This window comes from Falco cherrug, chromosome 6 (assembly GCF_023634085.1).
Source record: "Falco cherrug isolate bFalChe1 chromosome 6, bFalChe1.pri, whole genome shotgun sequence".
Lineage (NCBI taxonomy): Eukaryota > Metazoa > Chordata > Aves > Falconiformes > Falconidae > Falco > Falco cherrug.
In genome coordinates this window covers 91,426,797-91,449,379 of record NC_073702.1, presented here as the reverse complement: position 1 = coordinate 91,449,379, position 22,583 = coordinate 91,426,797, and the positions used below count along the sequence as shown (strand labels likewise).

At 39.5% G+C, this 22,583-nt stretch overlaps 1 protein-coding gene across 10 annotated transcripts in view; it reads left to right on the top strand.

Moving 5' to 3' along the window:
• MAP4K3 (mitogen-activated protein kinase kinase kinase kinase 3) overlaps window positions 1-22,583 on the top strand; it is an 84,537-nt gene that overhangs the window by 17,244 nt on the left and 44,710 nt on the right. For all 10 annotated transcript variants that reach the window (XR_008732705.1, XR_008732706.1, XM_055713264.1 and 7 more), the window contains 11 exons: window positions 1,578-1,642; window positions 3,787-3,842; window positions 7,276-7,323; window positions 9,478-9,520; window positions 10,163-10,235; window positions 13,342-13,473; window positions 13,777-13,839; window positions 13,923-14,004; window positions 14,106-14,216; window positions 19,235-19,310; window positions 20,313-20,371. Coding sequence is in view for 8 of the 10 variants with exons in the window: in XM_055713264.1 (XP_055569239.1) it covers window positions 1,578-1,642; window positions 3,787-3,842; window positions 7,276-7,323; window positions 9,478-9,520; window positions 10,163-10,235; window positions 13,342-13,473; window positions 13,777-13,839; window positions 13,923-14,004; window positions 14,106-14,216; window positions 19,235-19,310; window positions 20,313-20,371 (808 nt within the window). In the remaining 2 variants the exon portion in view is untranslated. The remainder of the gene's footprint in view (window positions 1-1,577; window positions 1,643-3,786; window positions 3,843-7,275; window positions 7,324-9,477; window positions 9,521-10,162; window positions 10,236-13,341; window positions 13,474-13,776; window positions 13,840-13,922; window positions 14,005-14,105; window positions 14,217-19,234; window positions 19,311-20,312; window positions 20,372-22,583) is intronic.

The following is a 22,583-nucleotide window of genomic DNA, read 5'->3' as shown; positions in this document are numbered from 1 at the left end:
TTGGCATCAAACGTGATGCAGCCACACGGGAAAGAGGGGCTTTCACAAGCCAAGTACCCCCAAAAGTGTCCCTGTCTGAAAATCCTGCATCATTGTGGGGGATAAACAAGGGACTTGCAAACGTCTGTCTGTCTCTTCAGTGCTTCTTTTTCACTTATGTTCCCCTGCTGCCATTGCTAATTCTGTGTTCTTTCACAGGTAGTCACATTGCTTCTTTGTCTGACTTTGATCAGTTATTTCAGTGGAAAGCCTTCATATTATTTCAAGCAGTGCTTTAATTGACCCCTAGAAATGTGTGGAGTTAACAGCCAGGGGATTCCCTTGCTTAAAACCTCTGTAATGCCTGAACAATACCTTTCCCACCACTAGGGGAAGCACCCGGGGCCTAGCTTTGAGGACCATGTGGACTATGGACATATAAGGGGAGGACATCCAAGAAAGGCAGTTCTTCCTTGGAACAGCAGCTATTCTGGCTGTTGCCTGATGATGAGAAATATTTGCAATTTGCAGCTTGGGGTAAGCTCAGCACTTACCCCGCTGCCTGGCAGAACACTTCCATGAATATTGACATGGCCCACAGGGTGTCTCAGCTATTCTAAAAGAGCCTTACGAATGCATGAAGCCCAAGACCAAGGGTTGTGGACAAGCTGCAGAACAATCATCAGCCTTTCCTTTGGTTGTCCTGTGTCCCAGTCTGCCCTAAGGTGGTTGTGTGCGATTTTTCTTTCCTGCATGTTTTGACTAAGAGACTCCCAGATATTCTGCTCTCCAAAATGCAGCCATTTTCTGCATCTTTCTGCAGCCACGTCTGGTACATATGTCTTACTAGTGAAAATTACTAAGTAAAAATAGAATGTAGTGTCCATAATAGAAGATACCTTTGAATCCTTCAGCCCATTGTCTAGTCTTGGAAAGCACCTTTTATGAAGATAAAATGAGTCAAAGTGGTTCCCTTAGTGAGAGGAATCTAAAGAACTTCCCTCTGACCCCTGCCACCAAAAGAATATGTGGATAGTTTTGAGGGAAGAGACTTCATCTAGGAAGGTACTTACTTACCCACCGCATGGGCTCCACTCTGCCTAGCTTTGAATAAAGCACTAGAGTTTCACTCCATTTGCTGTGAAATAAATTTGATTTGAGAGATATCCCTAGGGCTTTTTGTTTTGGGTTTATTTCTTTTCCCTCCTTTTTTTCCCTTGGTGTTAATTTCTCTGCTCTGAAAAAAGTGGAGAAGTGAAAATGAGGAAGAAACAAGAACCCATGTCTGTCTTCTCTCTACTCTCAGTAATAATATAGTTCATTTTCATAGTAGATCTTTGAACAGTTAACAGTGTGCGCTTTCAGTAATACTGTTTCTGTTACTCCAGTAAACCCTGGAATATTTTCTGTATTTCATTAGTTACTATTTTGACAGTGAACTATCATATAAAGAATAAATCATATTCATTATTTGACTTGTACTTTTGATAATACAGAGCTTGTTATGTTGTGCTTTATAATGTTTGACTCCCCTGACGTTCTTTTATAGGTGCTGTTTTGAATCTGACAGCTAATGAATGGTTTTGTTCACTTTTTAGACGAGACAAGCTATGGATTTGCATGGAGTTTTGTGGAGGTGGCTCTCTGCAGGATATTTATCATGGTATGTCAAAACAAATTCTTTAAAAGCTAAGTAAAGCTTATTTTCAAAAATGAGGTGTTTGCAGTGTTTTGGAATCAGAGAGGGGGAATCCTAAATTTAATACCCATAATATTCCATTGAAGGTCAGTTTTAGGTTATGTATTTATGTAATTGGTTGGGCTTTGGTTTTTTAAACAAAATTAGCTGTAGTGGGGGTTTTTGAGCAGCAGAAGTTATTTCCTTCCTTCACTAGCTCATATACCCATCACTACTTTTTCAAAAGCTTTACAATTGGACGATACTGTATGGTAAAAATAATAATAATAAAATATAATGATGGGCTCTCTTCCTAGCCATTTTGTTTCTAAGCTTTTGAACTTTGCTTTAGTATTATCTACTAGTACTATCCACTGCCTACAGATACTTAGATAAGTGGATTGATTAGCATGGATGCTCTTATCCTTTGTAAACAGTGATCTTGTTTTCAAGAGACAAAATGAGTTTTGAGGGATTTTATTGCCCTAGAATTAAGACTTGCGAGCGAGTAATGGCTCTGTGGTTCTCGGGTGATTGTTTTCAGAGAGGAAATCCGTCTGTATTCTAAATTGTGAAGATTTTACATGCTAGGATCTTCACATCTGTCTTCCGTGCATAAACGGCTTGTATACCTTTTCACATTTAACTTGGGTGCAGTTAAAATAAGGCACCAACTCACAGGTTCACACCATGCTTATGGCATAGTCATTTGAACATGGCCTTGTTGATTCTTTACATCTTAACTAGTGTCAGAAAAAGCATTGTGTCTGATAGGCTTTATGTGTGGCACCTGTAGAGTAGGAAATGAGCTCATGACACATAAATGCCTAAACAGTTGTCATACAGAAGCAGTTTCCTGTTGCAGCTGATTTTTGGCTTCTCTGCCAGTAGTTAAGAGTGGAAAGTTCTTTTCTGATCTTAATCACATTTCAAGGAGTTTTATTCCAATTGAACTATAGGCCTCCGTAATCTTTAGTAATTTAATCAGAATTTATTTTTTTTTTAAATAAACATACCTGCCTAGAAATACGTGCTCTGGGTGCTAATATCTTTAGCTTTATGTTGGTTTGGAGCTTTTCTTTCAGGAAGGGGAAGATGGATCTAGACCTCTTTTGAAGACATAGATATATGTTGCATGATAACTGATTTATATTATGGTTGTGGGTTTTGTAGAAGCTGAGAAGTTAGGTGCTTAAATCTTGTTTTGTTTTTAACTCCCTACTCCTTCAGTTTCCTTTGAGGAAACTCCATCCAACTTTTTTTATGTTTTCTCTGCCAAACCTGAGAAGCTTGCAGTGATGACTGCATTTTCTGGTCTTAAAACACTTCAGTTTCAGGATCAAAGTTCAGTGACTGGGGACAAGTTGCAGGCCATTCCATGCCTGCTGTTCTGTGTTTGGTTTACATATTTGTTCAGATTTTGTTTTCCTTTGAGAGACTTGAGTGAAGTGGGCAAGGGAGAGGAAGACTCCTTCCTTAGGGAAGCTGCTGGGCCTGCTCAGAGAGATAGTTTGAGAAGGTGCATTGTGTGGCAGGCCCAGGAGCAGCAGTGCTGGTAGCTCATGCAGAAAAGGGTTGAGAAGCTGCAGAGAGCACTTCACACAGCTGCAGGGGAGAGCAGGTCACCTGGCAGCGGGAAAGTGAGGAGGAAGCAGATTGCAAAGGGTAAAAGGAACTTCCTAGAGCTCAAAAGGGACTGAGCGGAGTTTGCTGCAGCTCTGAGTCACTGGGTTGGAAGTCCAGCCCTGCATAGAAGGACACAATGGGTTTGTGCAGGGAAAAGTGTTTTCCTTAAAATCACCGCTTCTGTTTCTTTTTCCTCTTAATTACTTTGTGATTTATATATGGAGGGAGTTAGTTTCCATTCCAATGGGGCTAGACATTTTTGAGTTTAAAAAATGTTTGGTGGTCTTTGGGATGCTCAATCTGGGGGAAAGTCTAAGCACATTTACTTTGAGGCTAATAGTGTAAGATCTTATCAGTGTGTCAGTGTGAATGGCAGTCATTGTATGGAGTGTGAGGTGTTTTGGAGTTGCATGGAGTGAATGGAGGTATGTATGGGTTTGGAATGGGCAGTATCTTACTGATTTTGAGAGCTGTTTTTTTTTTTTTTCCCCCTTCCATTTCAGTGACTGGACCACTTTCAGAACAGCAGATTGCCTATGTTAGCAGAGAAACACTGCAGGTAGTGTGTTCTCAGGTTTTTGTGGTTGACTTTTAATGTGAAAGTATTAAAAGCTAAAACTAAAAGTTACAAATAAGTGTGATGCCATGGATGTACAGTGTTTGGCTGGCTTAGCATTTTTCTCAGACTTTTGAGGAGGTCCTGTATTATAGCCTAGAACTGATATAATTGTATAACCTCAAATTATCCTGGATAATTGGAAGAAAACTGTTGTCATCTTTCTGCTGTTAATTCTTTCTTTTTTAGAAGAGGGGAAGCAGCATATGTATTAATCCATACTTGTGGTACAAATTAGTTATTGCAAGTTTGAAGGAAAACTTAAAAACTCAGTTTTGCATATCTGATAGTTGATATGTGCCAGTAAGGAGAGAGAAAAAAAAAAAAGCCTATGTACTTGAGATGTTCAAGTTAAGGTCACCAGCCTCTCCTCATGGGTATGCTAGCTTTCATTTTCTTCCCTAAATTCAGTTCACCAGTAAAACTTAAATCAGAAATGGCTTTTTCGGTGGATGTCTTGCTTCCATGTGAGAGAGCAGTTCTTGGCCTCTAGTGAATGTGTATCTCTTGAATACCATTGGTTGAGAGCTGCTGTCTCTCTCAGACACTCAAGATAGCTTTGTCCCTGAGCCAGCTCCCTTGAATGCCATTTACCATGTCTCTAGGCTATTGCCAGAGATTGCAGACTTCTGACTTATAGGATGTGGCTTTTTCTTCCTTACAGTGAAGTCTTACATGACATCTGTTTTTTTAACCTTTAAACTGTCTTGTTCCTATAGAACCATAAAATGGTTTGGGTTAGAAGGGACCTTTACAGGTTCAGCCTCCCTATGGTGAGCAGGGACGTCTACAACTAGACCAGGTTGCTCAGAGCCCTGTTCAGCCTGACCTTGAATGTTTCCACAGATGGGGCATCTACAGCCTCTCTGGGCAACCTGTGCCAGTGTTTCACGGCCCTAATTGTAAAAAATGTCTTCCTTGTATTTAGTCCGAATCTACCCTATTAACTTAAAACCGTTACCCCTTTTCTTATTGCTACAGGCTCCGTCTGTCCCTGTCTTTCTTATAAGCCCCCTTTAAGGACTGGAAGGCCGCTATAAGGTCTCCCTGGAGCCTTCTACTCTTAGGCTGAACAACCCCAACTCTCTTCAGCCTGTCTTCATAGGAAAGGTGCTCCAGCCCTCTGATTGTTTTTTGTGGCCCTCCTCTGGGGGAGGGGGCCCAGTTCTCAAGCTGATCCAGGTTCCTCTGAATGGCATCCTGTCCCTCAGGCGTGTCAACTGCACCACTTAGCTTGGTGTCATCTGCAGATTTGCTAAGGGTACGCTCAATCCAACTGTCTATGTCATTGATGAAGATATTAACAGTACTGGTCCCAATACAGACCTCTGAGGGACACCACTAGTCACTGATGGCCATCTGGACATTGAGCCATTGACTGCTACTCTCTGGGTATGACCATCCAGCCAATTCCTTATCCACCGAATAGTCCATCCATCAAATTTGTAACCTTCTCAGAGTATGGAGGAGTGTTTCGGTAGTCTAGAGTAAAATTTATGAAATCATTGTTTATTGTGTGGGAAGATTTTGTGGTTAATATGCATAAATTGCTTGTAAGAAGGAAACTTGCTACTTTGTGTATGTTTTTTAAGTGTTATCCATGGACCCATTTTTGTATATTTTAAAGTTGTCTGTAAATGCATGCTTACACCACTCTGACCAAATATAATGTAGTATTATATAGTGTATCATGTATTATATAGTGTATAATGCAGTTTCTGATACCTTGGTGTAGGTTACAATGCAGCAGTCACTTTTACTAGTAAAAAGTCTGAGCATATAGGCTATCTGTCCTTCCATAAAAGTAATTTGGCCAATGTCAATTTTGCCATCAGCTTCCATGAACCCAGAGTTTCACTTGAATGCTTAAAGTTAACATTTAGTCTCCACATTTAGAAGCCCATAAAACGGTCTGTTTTCAGAGAACACTTGCTATCAGTTCTGGTTGGAATCTGTGAGACTGATTCTGAAAATAGAGGTCCTTTAAATATGGCCTTTAAAGTACCTGCCTCCGGGCATTCAGTTTTGAAAATGGCAACCTCAAATTCTTCTAGGGCAGTGGTAAGAATGAGTGAGTTGTTGGGTTTTGTGTGTCAGTAGTATCCAGAGATTTAAATGGGAGGAGTGGACACGGGACTCTTCCAGCTAATGCCAGTTGTTGCAACAGTCAGGTAGGTTCTTTGATTAATTACACTGTACCAAAAGCAAGTAAGAGTTCAGTTTTTGGGTCTGCGTGTGTGCCTGTAGTGAGGACTCTGAAAAACTATTGGACCAACTGGGTGTTGTTAGTCACTTCCCCCAGTGAAACAGGTTAAAACATCTGTGAGTGGGGTTTTTTTTCTTAGTTTAAGGAGTTGAATTTCATAACTGATTAGCACTTCAGCTACACTGCATTCAGATTTTCATTAACTGACCAAAAAATACCCCAAAACTGTATCTTCAGTGGTATTGTTGTCTATCTGTACAATGTTGTTCACATGAAAATCTGAAATATCAAGTCATGTAAGTAATTGTTCCCTCATTTTTCCTGCTGGTACGTTTAGGACCATCCATGAAAATGCTAATCATTGAAAACAGTCTTTATTTTTGCAATCAACTTCATGATGTGCTGCATGAGCTGGCAAAAAATGTCTGTTTTAACATGGGTATCTCCCATGAAAATGTAGTCTTTATGGAGGTTCATGACTGCAGAGTGAGGATGTTGTTTACGTGACGTTTTACCCCTGGAAGAAAATTTTAGAGACAAGCCTTGAGTGACAAAAGTGATGTGCCTCTGATTTGTCATGCATGGATTTGGTTTGATAGAATTCTTCCAGGATTTCAATTTGGAGTTTCTGACACATGTTGAGTCCTAAAATGCTTTGGTACTGTCATCAAGATCCAGAGAGACAGCCTAATGCTTCCGCAGAAATCCATGAATGAAAAGTTAACTCCTGTGTTAGACTTGAATTGCTGCCTGCTAGTGTGCTTCTTCGAGACTTAACTGAAGTGTGTAATGACATAGGAAATAACTGCATTAGGTATCCAGTGATCTGACTGCTGAATAGAAAGAAGACTGTTAGGCAATTTAAAAGTAATTAACTTGGTCTAAAAAGGTGATAGTTGCCATGTCCAGAGGAAATCTTGGTGGGGTAATGCTTTTCTTACAATAGGTGTGGTGACTGGTATTCTTTCCATCTAGCTGGTGTTTTAGGTACTATGCTACTACATGTATTGAATTTGCAAATGCAGTTCAGATACGCTAACATAAATGTTCTTCAGTCAGTGAGTTGTTTAGATAGTAGAATTGGATCCTAAATATGTCTTGTAATTAAGTAAGAAATGTATCTAAAATAAAAACCACTGGACTAAATTATTATCTAAATGTTTTATGCAGGGACTATATTATCTTCACAGTAAAGGAAAAATGCACAGAGACATAAAGGTAAGTAAAAACCAAAGGGAATTTTGTTGTGTTTAAAATAGGTTATATCACCTCTGATGGGTTTGTAATGTTATGTATCAATTTTGGGGATATTTAAGAATATATATGTTTTTCTGTCTATTAGAATAAAATTTTCTGCCCAAGGGAAGAAGAAATCCTTATTTAAAAATGCATGCATGGAAATAGTTTGTTCTTTTAATTGGAGTCAAACATACTGTTTATTTAGACCAGTGCTGTAAAATTTAGGCATCAGTTGATGTCCAGAGCAGCACGTTCAGATGGCTGTAAGGGTGTGCTCTGTGCTCAAGTAGGTTTAGTCTTTTCCAAGAAGCTTGACATACCCTTGTCTTTGAACTAGCTAGCGAGCAGAGCTGCTGCTTTGACGACTTGCTACTTTTCTTGGTCAGTGGCTGCTGTTCTGCATGGTTCTTGGAAACTACTTCTGTCTCCTTCTTCACATGCTAAAATTAGAGAGAGTACCACAGATCAGGCTCTTAACACTGCCTTACTTAAACCTTCATCTCAACAAAGCTGTATCAAAGGTGGCTTGTTCAGACTCTTACACTCTCTTCTATAGTTTCCTTCTGGTGCTTCCTGTTAACTTTTTGTCCCTGGAGTTTTACTCCCTACTGTTTCCCTTTCCAAGCTCTTCCTTGCCCAGACTGCAGCTTAAAATTGGCAGGCTTCCTCCTGGAAATATGACAGTAAATTTTCATATTCCTTTGTGTTGTATAGGGGGCTGGTTTTGGTTGGTTGGTTTGGTTATTTTCAGACAAGGGGTGCAGTGTACACAGCAGTTTCAGCTGTAGATATCTTAATACAGCCTGATTCCAAGTTCTCATTGACTGCAGAAGGATATTTTGTCTTTTCAGCAATCATAAAAATAATTTCTGAATGAAAGTTTACTTTAGACACAAAAATTAAACATTTTTCATTATACTTTGCAAGGATCATTTTGCATTCTGTAAGGATACAGTGCAGATACTGCAGATACTTGTTTCTAAACAGAACCGTGCAGGTAAAAAATGCTTTCAGTGCTTACATTGAGAATTTTTTTTTTAAAAAAAAAAAGCATGGAAATTTAAAAAAAAAAAAATGAGCATGGAAGAATACTGTCTTCATCTGCAGATCCTCTGACTGTTGAATTATGTTTGCTTCCCTCTGTAGTCAAGTTACATATTTAGAGTAGCTGTCCTGTTAGTCTTGAAGGTGAACAAGGTCAAGAGAATGTTAACTGGACTGTCACACTATTGACCAAACTCTGTTTATAAGGCTCATTAACTATACTTGTATGATGTTTGCCAAAGTAAGCTGCATTTTACTGCAAGCTTGACTTTTCATTCTCTGTGAAAAGCCATAATCTGTAAAAACAGTTTTTTGGAGGCCTATCTGTGCTGCCTTTCCATCTAGTTTATGGGCAGTGCTGACTTAGAACTGTGTTTAGTCAGTTCCAGCTTTCGCTCAACTCTGCCTGTACCTGGCTTCACTCTTCAGATCAGGTTTGTTCTTAGTCTTTTTATGTCATAGTTCTATGGTACCAACTAGTGCTTTGGTTTAGTTGATTATTGAACTGAAGTGAGCGGTACATACTACACAACAGTGAACTCCTCAAGTCTTAGCACTAAACAGAACCTCTGTTGTGTAAGGACAGAAATAGTTTTGCTAAACACTTGAGTATCAAGGCAGATTCTTAAGGCTGTAGTTATCATGGCTGTCAAACAAGACAAAACCAGCTCCTACATGTGAAAAAATAAAAATCAAATTACTTCCACTTTGACCTTTAGAGCTCCTATTTCCTTTCAGTCAGTGTAAATAGAAAAGAAAGTAAGAATTTGCCAGCATAGGAAATCATCATATTCTGCTTTTTGAGAGGGGTTTTGTGTACAATGGAAACTCTGTAGTACTATAGGGTAGAGAGTACTAAACTAAAAATGTACAAGAAACCCCGCCTGTCCAAGTTTCTTCATATAACAGAATGGCAACTTGCTAATTTCACAAACATTGCCTTGGTAAGGCTACCGATTTCTTGAACATGGAATCCTTGGTTTGCCTTTGGCCCCTAGTTTGCCATAAGATTTCATGTACATTTTTTTACATAAGATATCAGAGGAATCTGCATGTTTTAATTCAAGTGTGCTTACTTTTTTTTTTAAGGGAGCAAACATTCTTTTAACGGATAACGGACATGTAAAATTAGGTGAGTTAATGCAATTTAGTGTTATTAACAGATTTTATATCCTTTAAAAAGCAGTCTTCATTATTTTGTTTAACAATGTAATGATTCATGTAAGGAATCAGTGAATATCAAAAGTCTTTCTCTTGCTGGTAATACCTAACTGCACCATCCAATTAGTGTATGAGGAATAATTGGAGTAGTTTTGGAACACTGAGGTAAGACTGATGGTGTAAGGTGGACGTAAAAATCAAATCACAGGTTTTCATAGAATTTTAATAAAATGTACCATCCAGAGTGTTTAAGTGTGAAGTGTACCTTGAAAGGTTATCTGAAAGTATCTCTTGAATAATAATGAATTATGTATTTTATCATGTTAAAACTGCATGTAACTGTTAAGACTTCTGTACTAGCCTGCTCTTCCTTGAGTTGATGAGGGGCATGTTTGTGTGCAGTATGCATATTTGGCAGGTGACTGAGAGGAGCTCACTGATGGATCTGAGATACACCAAGTTTCCATTATTTGCCTTTGTTTATTTTTGTTAAATATTTCCAGTATATTTAAGAAACTCTTACAGTAGGGAAACCAAACTTGTGTTTGTTAACAAATAATTGCATCAAGTCAGTTATTAACTGTCATTTTGGTTTTGCTTTCATTTTTGATAGCTGATTTTGGAGTATCTGCGCAGATAACAGCTACGATTGCCAAAAGGAAATCATTCATTGGCACCCCATATTGGTAATTCTGTTTTACTTGGCCGTTAATATAATAGTAACGTATATAATACTGTTGAAAAATTATAATTAGAGTCACTTTCTGGGTAGACTTAATCACTAAAGGCTGTGTCAGACTTTCTGATGATTGTATTACTTACTCAGATAATTCAGGATTTAGATTATCAGAGAAAATACTGTAATGCTCTGAAAACCTGAAAGGCTGGTATTATCACTGTTGACTAATGTATCTCAATTTAGTCAAACTATCAATAATTTTGCTTGTTTTTAACATTGATATTAATTTTTTTGTTCTTCCCTGATTTTCTGTTTAGGTGGTTTGTTTCTTCCCTTCCATCCTAAATGTATCTATTCTGCATCTCTTCAGTTAACATTGAGTTTCATTTGTTTGTCTCTGCAGATTCTTTTGCCACTTGTGGAATGTTTCCTCTAAGCAGTTTGTTCCCCCCTCCCCCCTTATTTGCTTGAACTGATTGAATTCAAACATAGATTTCTAGTCTGTCTGTATAGCATCTTCATTCTTCCCTCAGTAAACTAGTTTGCACAGTCTAAAGTTCAGCATTTTATTTTCTCCTCTTTGCACTGGAAGTGATTGTTCCCTTTTTGCGTTGAAGTGAGTGACACACGTTCTTCACTTCCATTGTATGTTTCCTGGAAAGATATTAAAAATTCTGTTGTCTGACAGCATAGTAGATACAAGATAAAAATGTATATAATGAAAAAACGTTACATTCATGTATTCGGTCTTGAAATAGTCAAACACAGCATTTTTAGCATTCTTCTGCAGTGTAAGTCATCCAAGGCATGGATTCACTTCCCTTTCAGAATAAGACAAACATGTATCAGTCATGATTGTGTAACTGGTTTGTGCCTCTTTCCTAAGTTGTCTGGGTGACTTTAGTCCTGGCGTGTATCACTGTGTAACTTCCAAATTGTGCCAGGCTTCTCAAATGACATACCATAACCTTAAACAATAACTTTGAAAGCATTACATAGGTTAAATGCTGATGGAAAGCATTGGGTTTTCCTTGCAAAGCTCAAATTTGAGAGGGGAGCGAGATTGTGGAGAAGAAAATCTAGTTGGAAACAGGCAGTGTTGAGGTTTTATTGGTCATTTGAGTTGTCTGGTCAGGTAAGGCTATGGTGCTTGGATGGGAGAGAAATGAAGGGCAAAACTGCTGTGCAGTGTCTTTAGTTCTAGTAATCCTCCTATTTGTCCTTGCGCTCCTCCTCCATGCCTTTCTAAAGTTAACCCATGTTCCCCTTCTACCTTGGTAACTTCCTCCTCCTATGATTTAGAGTGATTGGGCTTTTTTATGAACTCTCAAAGAAATTTATGTAAGTGTACTTTACTATGCAAACTTAATTTTACCACCAAACCTGATGATGTTTTCAGATCTACAGATAAGGATGTCTGTGTTTAAATAGTGCATCATTTGAGATGCTGCTTGCTGCTTTACTGGGTCTGTCATTAAGTGACATTAATCTGTTTTACCTATGTTGAGTTACATCTCCAATTCCACTGCTATTTTTCAGGTGATCTGGATTAATAAAGTTCAAACCTAAAAGATATTAACATGTTTTCCATCTGCTATGACTACATAGGACAATCAAATCCATAATTCACTTTGGCTGTTCAAAATATGTGACAATGCCCAGTGAATCATTTTTTTTTAGGTATTCCTATTTATATGTCAGTTATGTTTGTTAGTTTTTGCCACCTGAGGGTGTGGAACTACTTCTGTAACTTAAATGAGGCGTTCTGACATCACAGTGAGGCAGACTTGACAAACAAGGAGTGCTCTGTGCAGAGGTGACAGTGAGTCTTCAGGTCTCATGCTTTCTGGGTACAAGAAAGCTGACGTTTTGTTAATTTTGTTTTAATTAGAATTTTCTTCACAGTCAGTTGATCACTTTCTAGGGCAATATGTGAATATGGATATTACCTGGATTTTACTGCAGTTGAATACCTTAGACTCTTTGGTTCATAGGTTGGAAAAGACCTTTGAGATCATCAAGTCCAACCATTAACCCAGGACTACCAAGTCCACCACTAAACATTGTCCCTAGGCACTGCATCCAGTGCTTCTTGAACACCTCCAGGGATGGTCTCTCCACCACTGCCCTGGGCAGCCACTTCCAATGCTTGACCACCCTTTCAGCGATTAAGTTTTTCCTAATATCCCACCTAGACCTACCCTAGCGCCACTTGAGGCAGTTTCCTCTTGTCCTGTCCCTCTTACCTGGGAGAAGAGGCCAACCCCCCGCCCCCGCCTGCAGCCCGCTGTCAGGCAGTTGCGGACAGTGGTAAAATCAACACCCCCAACCCCCTGCCAAGTCTCCTCCGGACTGAGCCCCCCCCCCGCTGCCCCCCCCCAGCCCTGTGCCCCAGCCCCTTCCCCAGCCCCTGCCCGGCTCTGGACACGCTCCAGCCCCTCCACGTCCCCATGGCAGTGAGGGGCCCAGAGCTGAGCCCAGGGTTCGAGGGGCGGCCGCACCAGCACCGAGCGCAGGGGACGGGCACTGCCCCGGCCCTGCTGGCCACGCTGTTCCGGGTACCAGCCAGGATGTGTTGGCCTTCTGGCCACCTGGGCACAGGGCCGGCCGTCAGCCAGCCCCCCCAGGCCCTTTCCCCTGGGCAGCTCCCCAGCCCCCTGCCCCCAGCCCGCAGCGCTGCCTGGGGCCGCTGTGACCCCAGGGCAGGACCCAGCCCTTCTCCTGGCTGAACCTCGTACAAGTGGCCTCGGCCCACGGGCCCAGCCTGCCCAGCCCCCCCCGCAGAGCCCCCTGCCCTCGAGCAGATCAATGCTCCCCCCAGCCTGGAGTTTGTTGTGTACCTGCAGAAAAGTCTGAGACAGATTGGTTTCATCCACTTACTGCTAAATAGGTGTTTTGGAAACTGCGTATTAGTTACTAGAATGTGGCTGAGGAAAACTCCATGTATACATTACATAACTTTTTGCACATGTATATATATCCACATGTATAAATATATATGCTGTAAGCTTACAGATTGAGAGCTCTAGAGAAAAGAGCCTTAAATTGCTTCATACAGAAGAATGTTTGATTTATGGTGAGAATTTTATCTAAAAATGTCTTTTACCCTTTAGGATGGCGCCAGAGGTTGCTGCGGTAGAAAGAAAAGGTGGCTATAACCAGCTCTGTGATCTGTGGGCAGTTGGAATAACTGCTATAGAGCTTGCTGAACTTCAGCCTCCAATGTTTGACCTACATCCAATGAGGTTAGTAAGTGTTTAAAGCTTGGTGGATAAATACAGCTTTGTAAGTAATCCATTTGGAGTAGTGGCTATGTGTGCTTATGGTGTTTGGGGGTACTGCAAGGGTATTGGGTTGTAAGTGTTCTGAATGTACATGATGGAAATTATAATAACTCCTTTTGGTGCATAAATATGTAATGGTGTCCTGGTAGTATCTCTTAAACTGTTGGTCATCTTCCTGCCAACTAAATAATGTATTTAATAATTCGTCTCGTGTATATATATTAAAATGTGAATCACAGAAATACTGTTGCGTTTTCTTCCCAGAGCACTGTTTCTAATGACAAAAAGCAACTTCCAGCCTCCTAAATTAAAGGACAAAATGAAATGGCAAGTACCTTTCTGTTTCAGTAAATAATGTTTGTGTATTTCACTAGGCAATGGATTCTAATGTATACCACTTCATTTTACAGGTCAAATAGTTTCCATCATTTTGTGAAAATGGCACTTACAAAAAACCCTAAAAAAAGACCTACAGCTGAAAAGTTACTACAGGTATAAATTTATGTATGAGATTGATTTGAGTTATAAAATTAAAATATGCTTAATATGAGTGGTTAGAATATTAATATGGGTGTTTTCCTTCTATCTTTCAGCATCCTTTTGTTACCCAGCCATTAAATCGGAGTCTTGCTATTGAACTTTTGGATAAAATGAATAATCCTGATCATTCCACTTACCATGATTTTGATGATGATGATCCTGAGGTAGGAATGTTTTAATGACAGAATCAAGTTAAGTTTTAGTTTGCCGCCAAAACTAAATGGTTGTGATTTATTGAGCCACAGGATATTTTGTGATCTGGAAATAGTCTCAAGGGTTGCTTTTACTTTCAGTTGCGCTGCACTATCACGTGTATACACACCAAAATTCATTCTATCTGAGGGAGAGAAGCTCAAAGAGAAAGAGATGTGAATACTTAAAAATTTTGTTTGTTGTTGGCCTTCAGCAATTTTGCAACAGTAAATGTGGACTACTTCTCCAGTCCTGAGTTCTGTCATGCATTCTGCTTTCCTTTTATTTGTGGAATTACCTTTCTATTAATCCTCAAAGCATTCATAACAATCTTTTTATGCCTCTGTAGAACTTGTTCTTTTGTTCCTAATTTACTTTCTTATAAGAAGAGGGAAATGATTCTTTCGTTGTTTTTGTCAAATGGATTGCTGCATGTTTCTTGCAGATTATTTTTTCTGTCTTGAAATTATCTGAAACTTAATTTCACTTATGGTTTTGTCAAAGGCAATGCTTCTGATTTTCTTCTTTAACAGCTGGGGAAAAATTGCATGCTTATGTAAGATGATAAACAGTGCAGGACTGAAGTGTTTCATAAATAAGAAAACACATTCTGTTATTGCATCCTGCCTTTGTACTTATCCTGTATGTTAGTGAAGACTTTCCAAATGTTTACAGTTTCCATAACTGGTGGCTTTGGGAGGAAAAAAATTAATCCTTTTGAAGCAAATGCCATTGATTCATTAACTGCATACTTGTGTTTCACTTTTTATGGATAAACTAGTCTAAAAATTACTTCAAAGGAAAATAAGCTTAAAAGAAGCACCTACTTTAAGATCCTAATATTCAGATTTTACAGCTTAAATGAGTTTTTACCTTCTGAAACAGCAAAGACAAGTTGACATGCACCAAGTCTATTTTCCTTAGAAGCTGAAATAAATGTGGAAAGCAGCCAAAGTGAAATAGATCTTTTTTGTATTGTAGAATGCAATGTTTACATTATTTCCTAAATGGGAGGGAAGGAGAGCAGAAGGCCTAAGGATGGAGCAGTTGGTACTTCTAAAAGCGAGTGCAAATAGTGGAGCACACTTAGTAAATTTTTCTCTTGAAAAAATATTTAGGGAAGTTGAACACATAAGAAAAGCTTTAACGTGGTTGACTTTTATGTCAGCGTTAAGAGAAAGATACCTGATTCCTGATGGAGACAGCCCTGAGGAACTCATATCTTCTCACCATAAGCGCTACAGATCAGGTGTCCTTTAGCTCTTTGTCTGATCAGTGATGATAGAGAGCTCTGAGGCCTGTTAAAGCAATGTTTCTGTAGAAGCCAGAAAATCAAAGCTTTCATAAGCTGTAATAAGAAGAAAGGTAGCTGTTTTCAGCATGCTCCCTCTGAGTGATCAGAGCAGCTTGCCCTGTGAGTCTTCCCTGCTTTCCTGGACATTGTACTGAAACCCTGATGTGCCGTTCCCCTGCGTCACTGGTATCTCTTTTCAGTAAGTATCTTCATTTTGGGCCAGTCATGTGGAGGATCTTCTCCCCTCCCCATACAGAGTCACTTCAGTACACGTTTTATTGGTAGTTACTTGTAGCTTTCAACATAGCATTCACTCTTTTATGTCCCTTCTGACTTAGCATGAAGAAGGCTCTTCTGTTGTCTAGTGTATTACTTATTGGTTATCCCATAATGAAGTGTGGTACCAGGGGAAAACTATTACTCTGGGGAGAAAATGAAGAGAAAATAATCTCGCAACAGTAATTAGAGAAAATGTGTATTTTCATAATTTATAAAGGAGCTAGACTGGCTGAGAGTATGGAGGACAAGTAAGCTGCTTCCTTATCTTTTGGTATGCATTTTTTCAGGTGTTAGTTCATTTGTTGTTTGTCTTACGTTGCTGAGAGTGTTCTGCTGAATTCATGGTCTTCTGTGCTAGGTGCAACGATACTTCTCCGTCATAGTTCATCACATGGCCTTGAGCTCTTCAGTGAGCTTCAAACACTATTACGTGCCGCGCCGGATCATTTTCATTGGATAGACAACTTAAGATGTCTCTTCTCATTTCTCCCCTAACCATATTGCCAGATAATTTTCCACTGAGGCTTTTAATCCACCTGCAAAATGAGATTAATAGTGACACTTGGGGAAACTTTATTTTATTATAAATGAGCCTAGATCCCACCCTTGTGAATAAAGCAGGTGATAATGATGCATGTATCCAATGCCTGAGCAAGGCCTGTGTTTCAGGTGAAGAATCCTGCCACAGGCAAAGCAGTTGTTGGGGTATTGAGGAATATACCAAAGAGAGTAAGAAGGGTACTTGCTCCTTTATACGTGGTTGAACTTGCTCCAGTACCTGTGTGCTCACAGAGGTAGCTGGAGGTGTTAATCCGAATTTGGGGATTGACCACTCCTACACTTGTGGCAATCACATGAACACATGCATCAAATACTGAAAAAAAGAAATATAACATGGTACAAACAACACTGGTGAGAATCTTGAGCTTCATACCTGGTTTCCAGTTGGTTTGGAGTTTTGGTTGTTTGGTGGGGGAGGGGACAGAGGTGTTTGTGTTTTGGAGCTTTTTAGTGGTTGTCTTTTTTTTTGAAGGCTAGAGAGGTTTTCTGTCCATCAGTGGTCTTTGAAGGCAAGTCTGTGCCCACTATGATGACAGCTGTTCACCTGGCCTTGTGCTGCTTTTATGGGGATGCTGTCTGTTGGTGCTTGGGTAGTCTGCAGAATTGTGTGGGTGAGGTGGGGCTTAAGATGTGAATTTGCTGCCTCTTTGAGGAGTGCCATACTACATCTTTAAATGGTTCTGAACTCAGACAAAGGTGAGATCTTTAATGTGTAAAAACAAAACTTAAATCATGCAAGCAGATTATTTGGGTGTAATCAGAGAGCTGTCCCTTTAATACAGTTGTTACTCATTTGGCAACAATATATTTTTCTCTACCCTAACTCATGGAGGACATAATTTGGTTTCTCATTCAGACAAAGACAGGATTTCCATTTGGGATACTGCTTTCACTCCCTTAAGAATAAACTTTTGGAGATGTTGGCAACTGCATGTTTGCATTTCTGTGACAGTGACACTCATGATGGATGTGATGATATTAGCTGAAAAGGTTGCAAAGAGGAAAGTGCTTATTTTATCCTTAGCACACTGTGTTAAGTTAACATACATTCCTTTGTCCTCTTGTGTAGCTCAGATGTCGGCTGTTTGTATGAGTTTCTTCTCAGCGTAGGTCTTCCAAGGTGACTTGAGGACTTTGTCCTCATGACTGAGAGGTGAGGATTTGACTCCTTCCAGTAATTCTGTGGTCGTGGAGAAGGTGGTGTGAGGGCAGGTTCTGCCTGTTAAGCAGTAGAAGCATCTGTGCCAGGATGTGAGGAACTCGCACATACCACTGCAAAGGCAAAAATACCTCCTGCCCTCACTAAGGTCAGGCTCCTTCCTGGTGCTGGCATTACAGATGCACGTGCATCATGTGGAAGTGGGCAATGCCTCTTAACAAAAGATTATAAATAAGCAACCTTTTAGCACTTAGTGTGTTTGAAATACTGAAGTAGAAAATTGGATCAGACATTGAAACACATCCTGGCCTGTAGCAAACTGTTTTTAAAGCTTGAAAAAATGCACAATAGACAAACAGGAACTGAGGAAGGGCAGGATTGGCATAAGTTACAAGAAACGAAAAACTGCCTGTGAGAGATGTGGGGGAAAACACATATCTGCAATCTGTAAGTCTCTTCAGTTGCAAAAAAACTCCAAGGTGAACATAAATGGGAGGTGAAACACGGTAAATGTATGTGTTGGATCGCAATACAAAGCAAAGAGGTGGTGTGCAATGAAAAGAGGAGAAGGGAGATAATGCTGTGGGATATTTCAGGGGTAAACAGTATTGCTAAGCTATTAATGACTCTTTGTGATAGTACAGCAGGTGATGTTCTCATCGCTTCGTAGTTGAAAGTTGCCAAGTGAAGATTATAATTTAATATATATAAAAGCAAAGCTAACATACCAGCATATCAAATTTCTGATGCTATTGTGTCAGATTGCTTTAATTAAAAATCGTTTTACTGCCACATATTCAACACAGAAACATAATGGACATGCACTTTTCAGAGCTTGCTTGGGTTAACAGCATGGAGGATGAACTTCAGGGGAAAAAAAAAAGTAAGTTTTCAACACAGAGGACATACTGAGAGCACACTGTTAGGATTTATGTTGCTAACTTTGGGACCTGATTGTATACAGCAGTGAAACGGTCTTGTACTCTTGTTAACAAACCTTAAGTTACAGTTTCTAAGACACCTGCAGTAGTAGGTCTAGAAAGAAGAGAGAAAGTCCAGCAGGAGCAAAGAAAAGGAAGCCAAGTCTAAAAGCTCATGACACTTCATCTTGTTGAGAAGTAAATAGAAATTCAGGGGAAAAACCAGAAGTGGAACATAAACATGAAGGAGAATTTGTAGAAATGATGGTATCACACAAGAGTACCAGGAATAATCCCCTCTGTTCAGCTCTGAAAACTTCAAGCTAACTTGTCATTATTTAAAGAAACTAACTGATGACTTCTTAGGAATCAGTTTAGGTTAGAAGCTGGGAAAATGATTGAGATATCTAAATGAACGAAATGTTGCCAGTAAGTCACATTTAGTCTTACTGCTTATTTTGGAAACTACCAGTACCCTTAAACTGAAAGGTGTAAAAAGGAAATGTTATCTGAGCAAAGACAAATGTGGACCAGCATTGTCTTTATTTGCTCAGATCTGGTGTTTTAAAAAACCTTATCTTGAAGTTTAAGACGCTCCAAATAATTCTGACTTCAATGTAAAATAAAATGCATGCAATCTTTATTTTTAGCTTCAGTTTGATTTCTTTCTTTCTTTTTTGATATTATGTTAAACAAATCTGCTAAAAACTAAGTACACAATACCAGGTTTCAAGTGAGTATATTTTGGTATTAAAGTATTTTATTTTTCTCTTCTAGCCTCTTGTAGTGCCTCATAGAATTCATTCGACAAGTAGAAATGTGAGAGAAGAAAAGACACGCTCTGAAATAAACTGTAAGCATGTGTAATATGACAACATGAAATATTGTTTAATCATTAATATTCACTTATTTCAACTGTTATTCTGGGTATCTGACATATATAGAGACATTTTAGTGATACATAGGAAAATAAAAACTTATGCCATTTCACTTACGGTTCTAGATGACTGTGCCAAAGAAAGATTAGTGTAAAATGTTTGAATACACCGTTTGTCAGCACTTCAGCAGATCTCACTGTTGCTTCATCTTAATTGAACAGGATGCGACCTAAGCTTTCCTGACAGCTCATTGGTATAGCTTCATACGGTATTCCAGCAAGGATATTTGGAGTGATGCCAGATTCTGCTGAATGACAGAGGAAGATGTTGATTTTTCTTCCTCAATTTAGTATCTTGTTGTAGTTTTTGCTTTTGAATTGGAAGAGTCACGGGAAAGGAGGGGATTGATCACTGGCCATTAAAAGTAGACTCCGTCCCCCAAATTGTAATCATTCTTTTGCTTGAATTAAATCAGAGCAATACTTGGAGCTTTTTGACTAGTTGTCTTGCCTTAGGCTAAAATTGAGGAGAGGAGTGTTAAAGAGTATCTGCCAAAGAGGTGTCCAAGAAGATCCGATTAGCTCTCTCCAGGCTTCATTCAAGGCTCTTTAGTGCTAGTGAATCTCCCAAAACAACTGATCCAAGAGTGAGTTCACACAATAGATGTGTTTTTTCTATAAATTATAGCTGTATTGGGCTTCTGAAGAGGGTGCTTCACTACCCTATTTGCCAAATGGTTTTCCTGATTCTTCCGGTGAGTAGGTGAGGCAGATGATGATTGTGCTGCCTTTGTGATGCAAGAGTACTTTGTGTCCTGTTAGTTTCTACCAAATGGGGTATGTCCGTGTGTCAGAAGTTTCCATCAGTGGGGATATTATATGCTTATTAAACTGGATTTTTTTTTGTTAGACAAAAATTAGCTCCAATGACTAACTATAGTCCAACTTAAATTCTTGTTTTCTTTTTCTCCTTTTTAGTTGGTCAAGTAAAATTCGATCCACCCTTGAGGAAAGAGACAGAGCCACATCATGAATTTGTGAGTAATAAGCAGCACCAGCTATGCTCTGCACATTGATCCCTGCAAATATCTGTGGACAAGAAATCCAGGATGTGTAGCATACTCCCTTAGTGCCACTGAACTTGGTAGTAATTTTCCTGACGAGTCGTGACATATTGGTCCCGAACTTTTTGGTGCATTACACTATATGCAGCAAGACCCCTATTCGTGGCCTCTGCCAGGTGTGATGTATGTGCTAAGCAACAGCCCTTTGTTTTGTGGATTTCCTCTATCCTTTATACCTCATTGCCAAGTATGTCATTCCCTTTATTTATAGACTTGGTTTTTTTAATTGTAAAATTACTGTGTGTATTCAAATGTTTCTCTCCCTATTGAGAATGATTGATAATGGAAATAATACAATTGAGAGCCTGGGAAAGAGGTATGATGCATTTTAAAAGAAAACTGGAGGTTTTTGGGGTTGCTCTTTCCCCATGCAAACAATCTTTCTGTGGCCCTGCATCAAACCTGAGCCATGCTGAATCTGGAAGTTGACATACTCTGTGGAGGTGTATTGCCAATGTTTTCTTCCTATGGACTTGGCAGTACAAGGGATATGAGAACTCAGGCAGTGAGGGAAAAGGTGTCTGTGCTGTCTCACACATGATTGCAGTAGCTTCTATGGAGACTGTTGCTTTCCACATTGGTGCACCTGGGCAGTTTCTTCACATTCCTGGATAAGACACCCCTTTGGTTCCTCAGTGCAGACTTCTATGTTCTCTGTTTTTCTAAGGTGGGTGTTAAGGTGAAAAAGTTGGCTTGGTACATAGGTGGGAGGGACATTGCCTTTGCTCTGAGCTGGTTTGGGGAAGGGCGTGTACCTAGGAATGCACTTCCTGTTGTATACTCTACAAACCATGTGTGAGTGGGATTTCTGATGCAGATTTCCTTGTATTGCTCTGTAGTTGTACTAAAATCTCCTTTCCCATATCTTGTCCTTTGGTAGCGGGTCAGCTGGCACTGGGTGTATGAGCGTGTGTATAATCTTGCTCTTCCTCAGCAACTGGCTGGACAGGTAGTCTGCAGTTTCTGGTGACTGAGATGGAGGAGAATAGTTTGCCAAACCACATGTAGGACTTAGGCAATTATTTCAGATATGTTACATAGACCTTGACATAACTGCATAAGCCATCATTTAGAAGCCCTGGTTATACAAATATTTATTGAATATGGTAGTAAAGGCATAGTGTTTCTACCATAAACCTGTCAGTTAACTCAAGATGATTATTTAATTCTAAGTTACCCTGGCTTTGCTTCCCTGTTGCATTGTCTGGATTATAAAGAAAATAGAATAGGTAGCATTGTGTAGTTCAAATATAATGCTTTTGCTCCTTAAGAATTTTATTTATTTATACACACACAAAATTATAATTGCAAAAAAGTGCTAATGGAGAAGCTCAAGTTTTAAAAATACTTTTTCCATTTCTTTCTTGTTTTTTCAGTCACTGACGATACAAATCAGATATTAGACAACTTCATGGAGCAGAGAGGTGTTTTTATTGCACCATAGGAACCAAAGTTGCTGAACTGGGGAGAGAGATTTTCTGCAGGGATTAAAGCACAACTTTTGAGAGCACTTCTTTGGCAGGTGTTGTCAGGAGGGTGGAATTGAGCCTTTTCCTACCTTGTGCATTAGCAGTAGGAACCTCTGGACTTGGGAATCTCGGAAGCTCTTGCTGCTCCAAGAAGGAGCTTGAAAGATCCAGATTAATTCTGTTGATAAGAAAAACTTAGTACTGTCTATTTCTGTCAGAGTTTGCATATTTGAAACCTGTCCAAAGAACTTGCCTCATCTCCCTGTCTGTAAGGAAGACCTATAACTGCTAGTTTGGATCTTTCTGAAGAGGGAAATGAACTGCTGCACTGCTCATATCAGAATGAAGCACGCAGACCTGGTGTGTCCTTTCCAGATTAAGCAGAGCTGTTATTTTGAAAATGATAATGTTGGGTCTAGAGACCAAAGATGGAAAAAAACATACTTTGTCATTAGATGTAGAACTAATGGACAATTTAAATTGGCGTGTCTAATCAAAGAATGGATGCTCTAGCAGAGCCTTAGCACAAAATAGGCTGAGGGAGAAGTTCATAAGTCTCCACGCTCTGGCAGAGAAAGTCTTTTAAATGGAAGTGGGAGCAAGAGATGCCTGTCTCTTTCTCCAGCATTAACAGTGTGGATACCTTTTGATTAAAG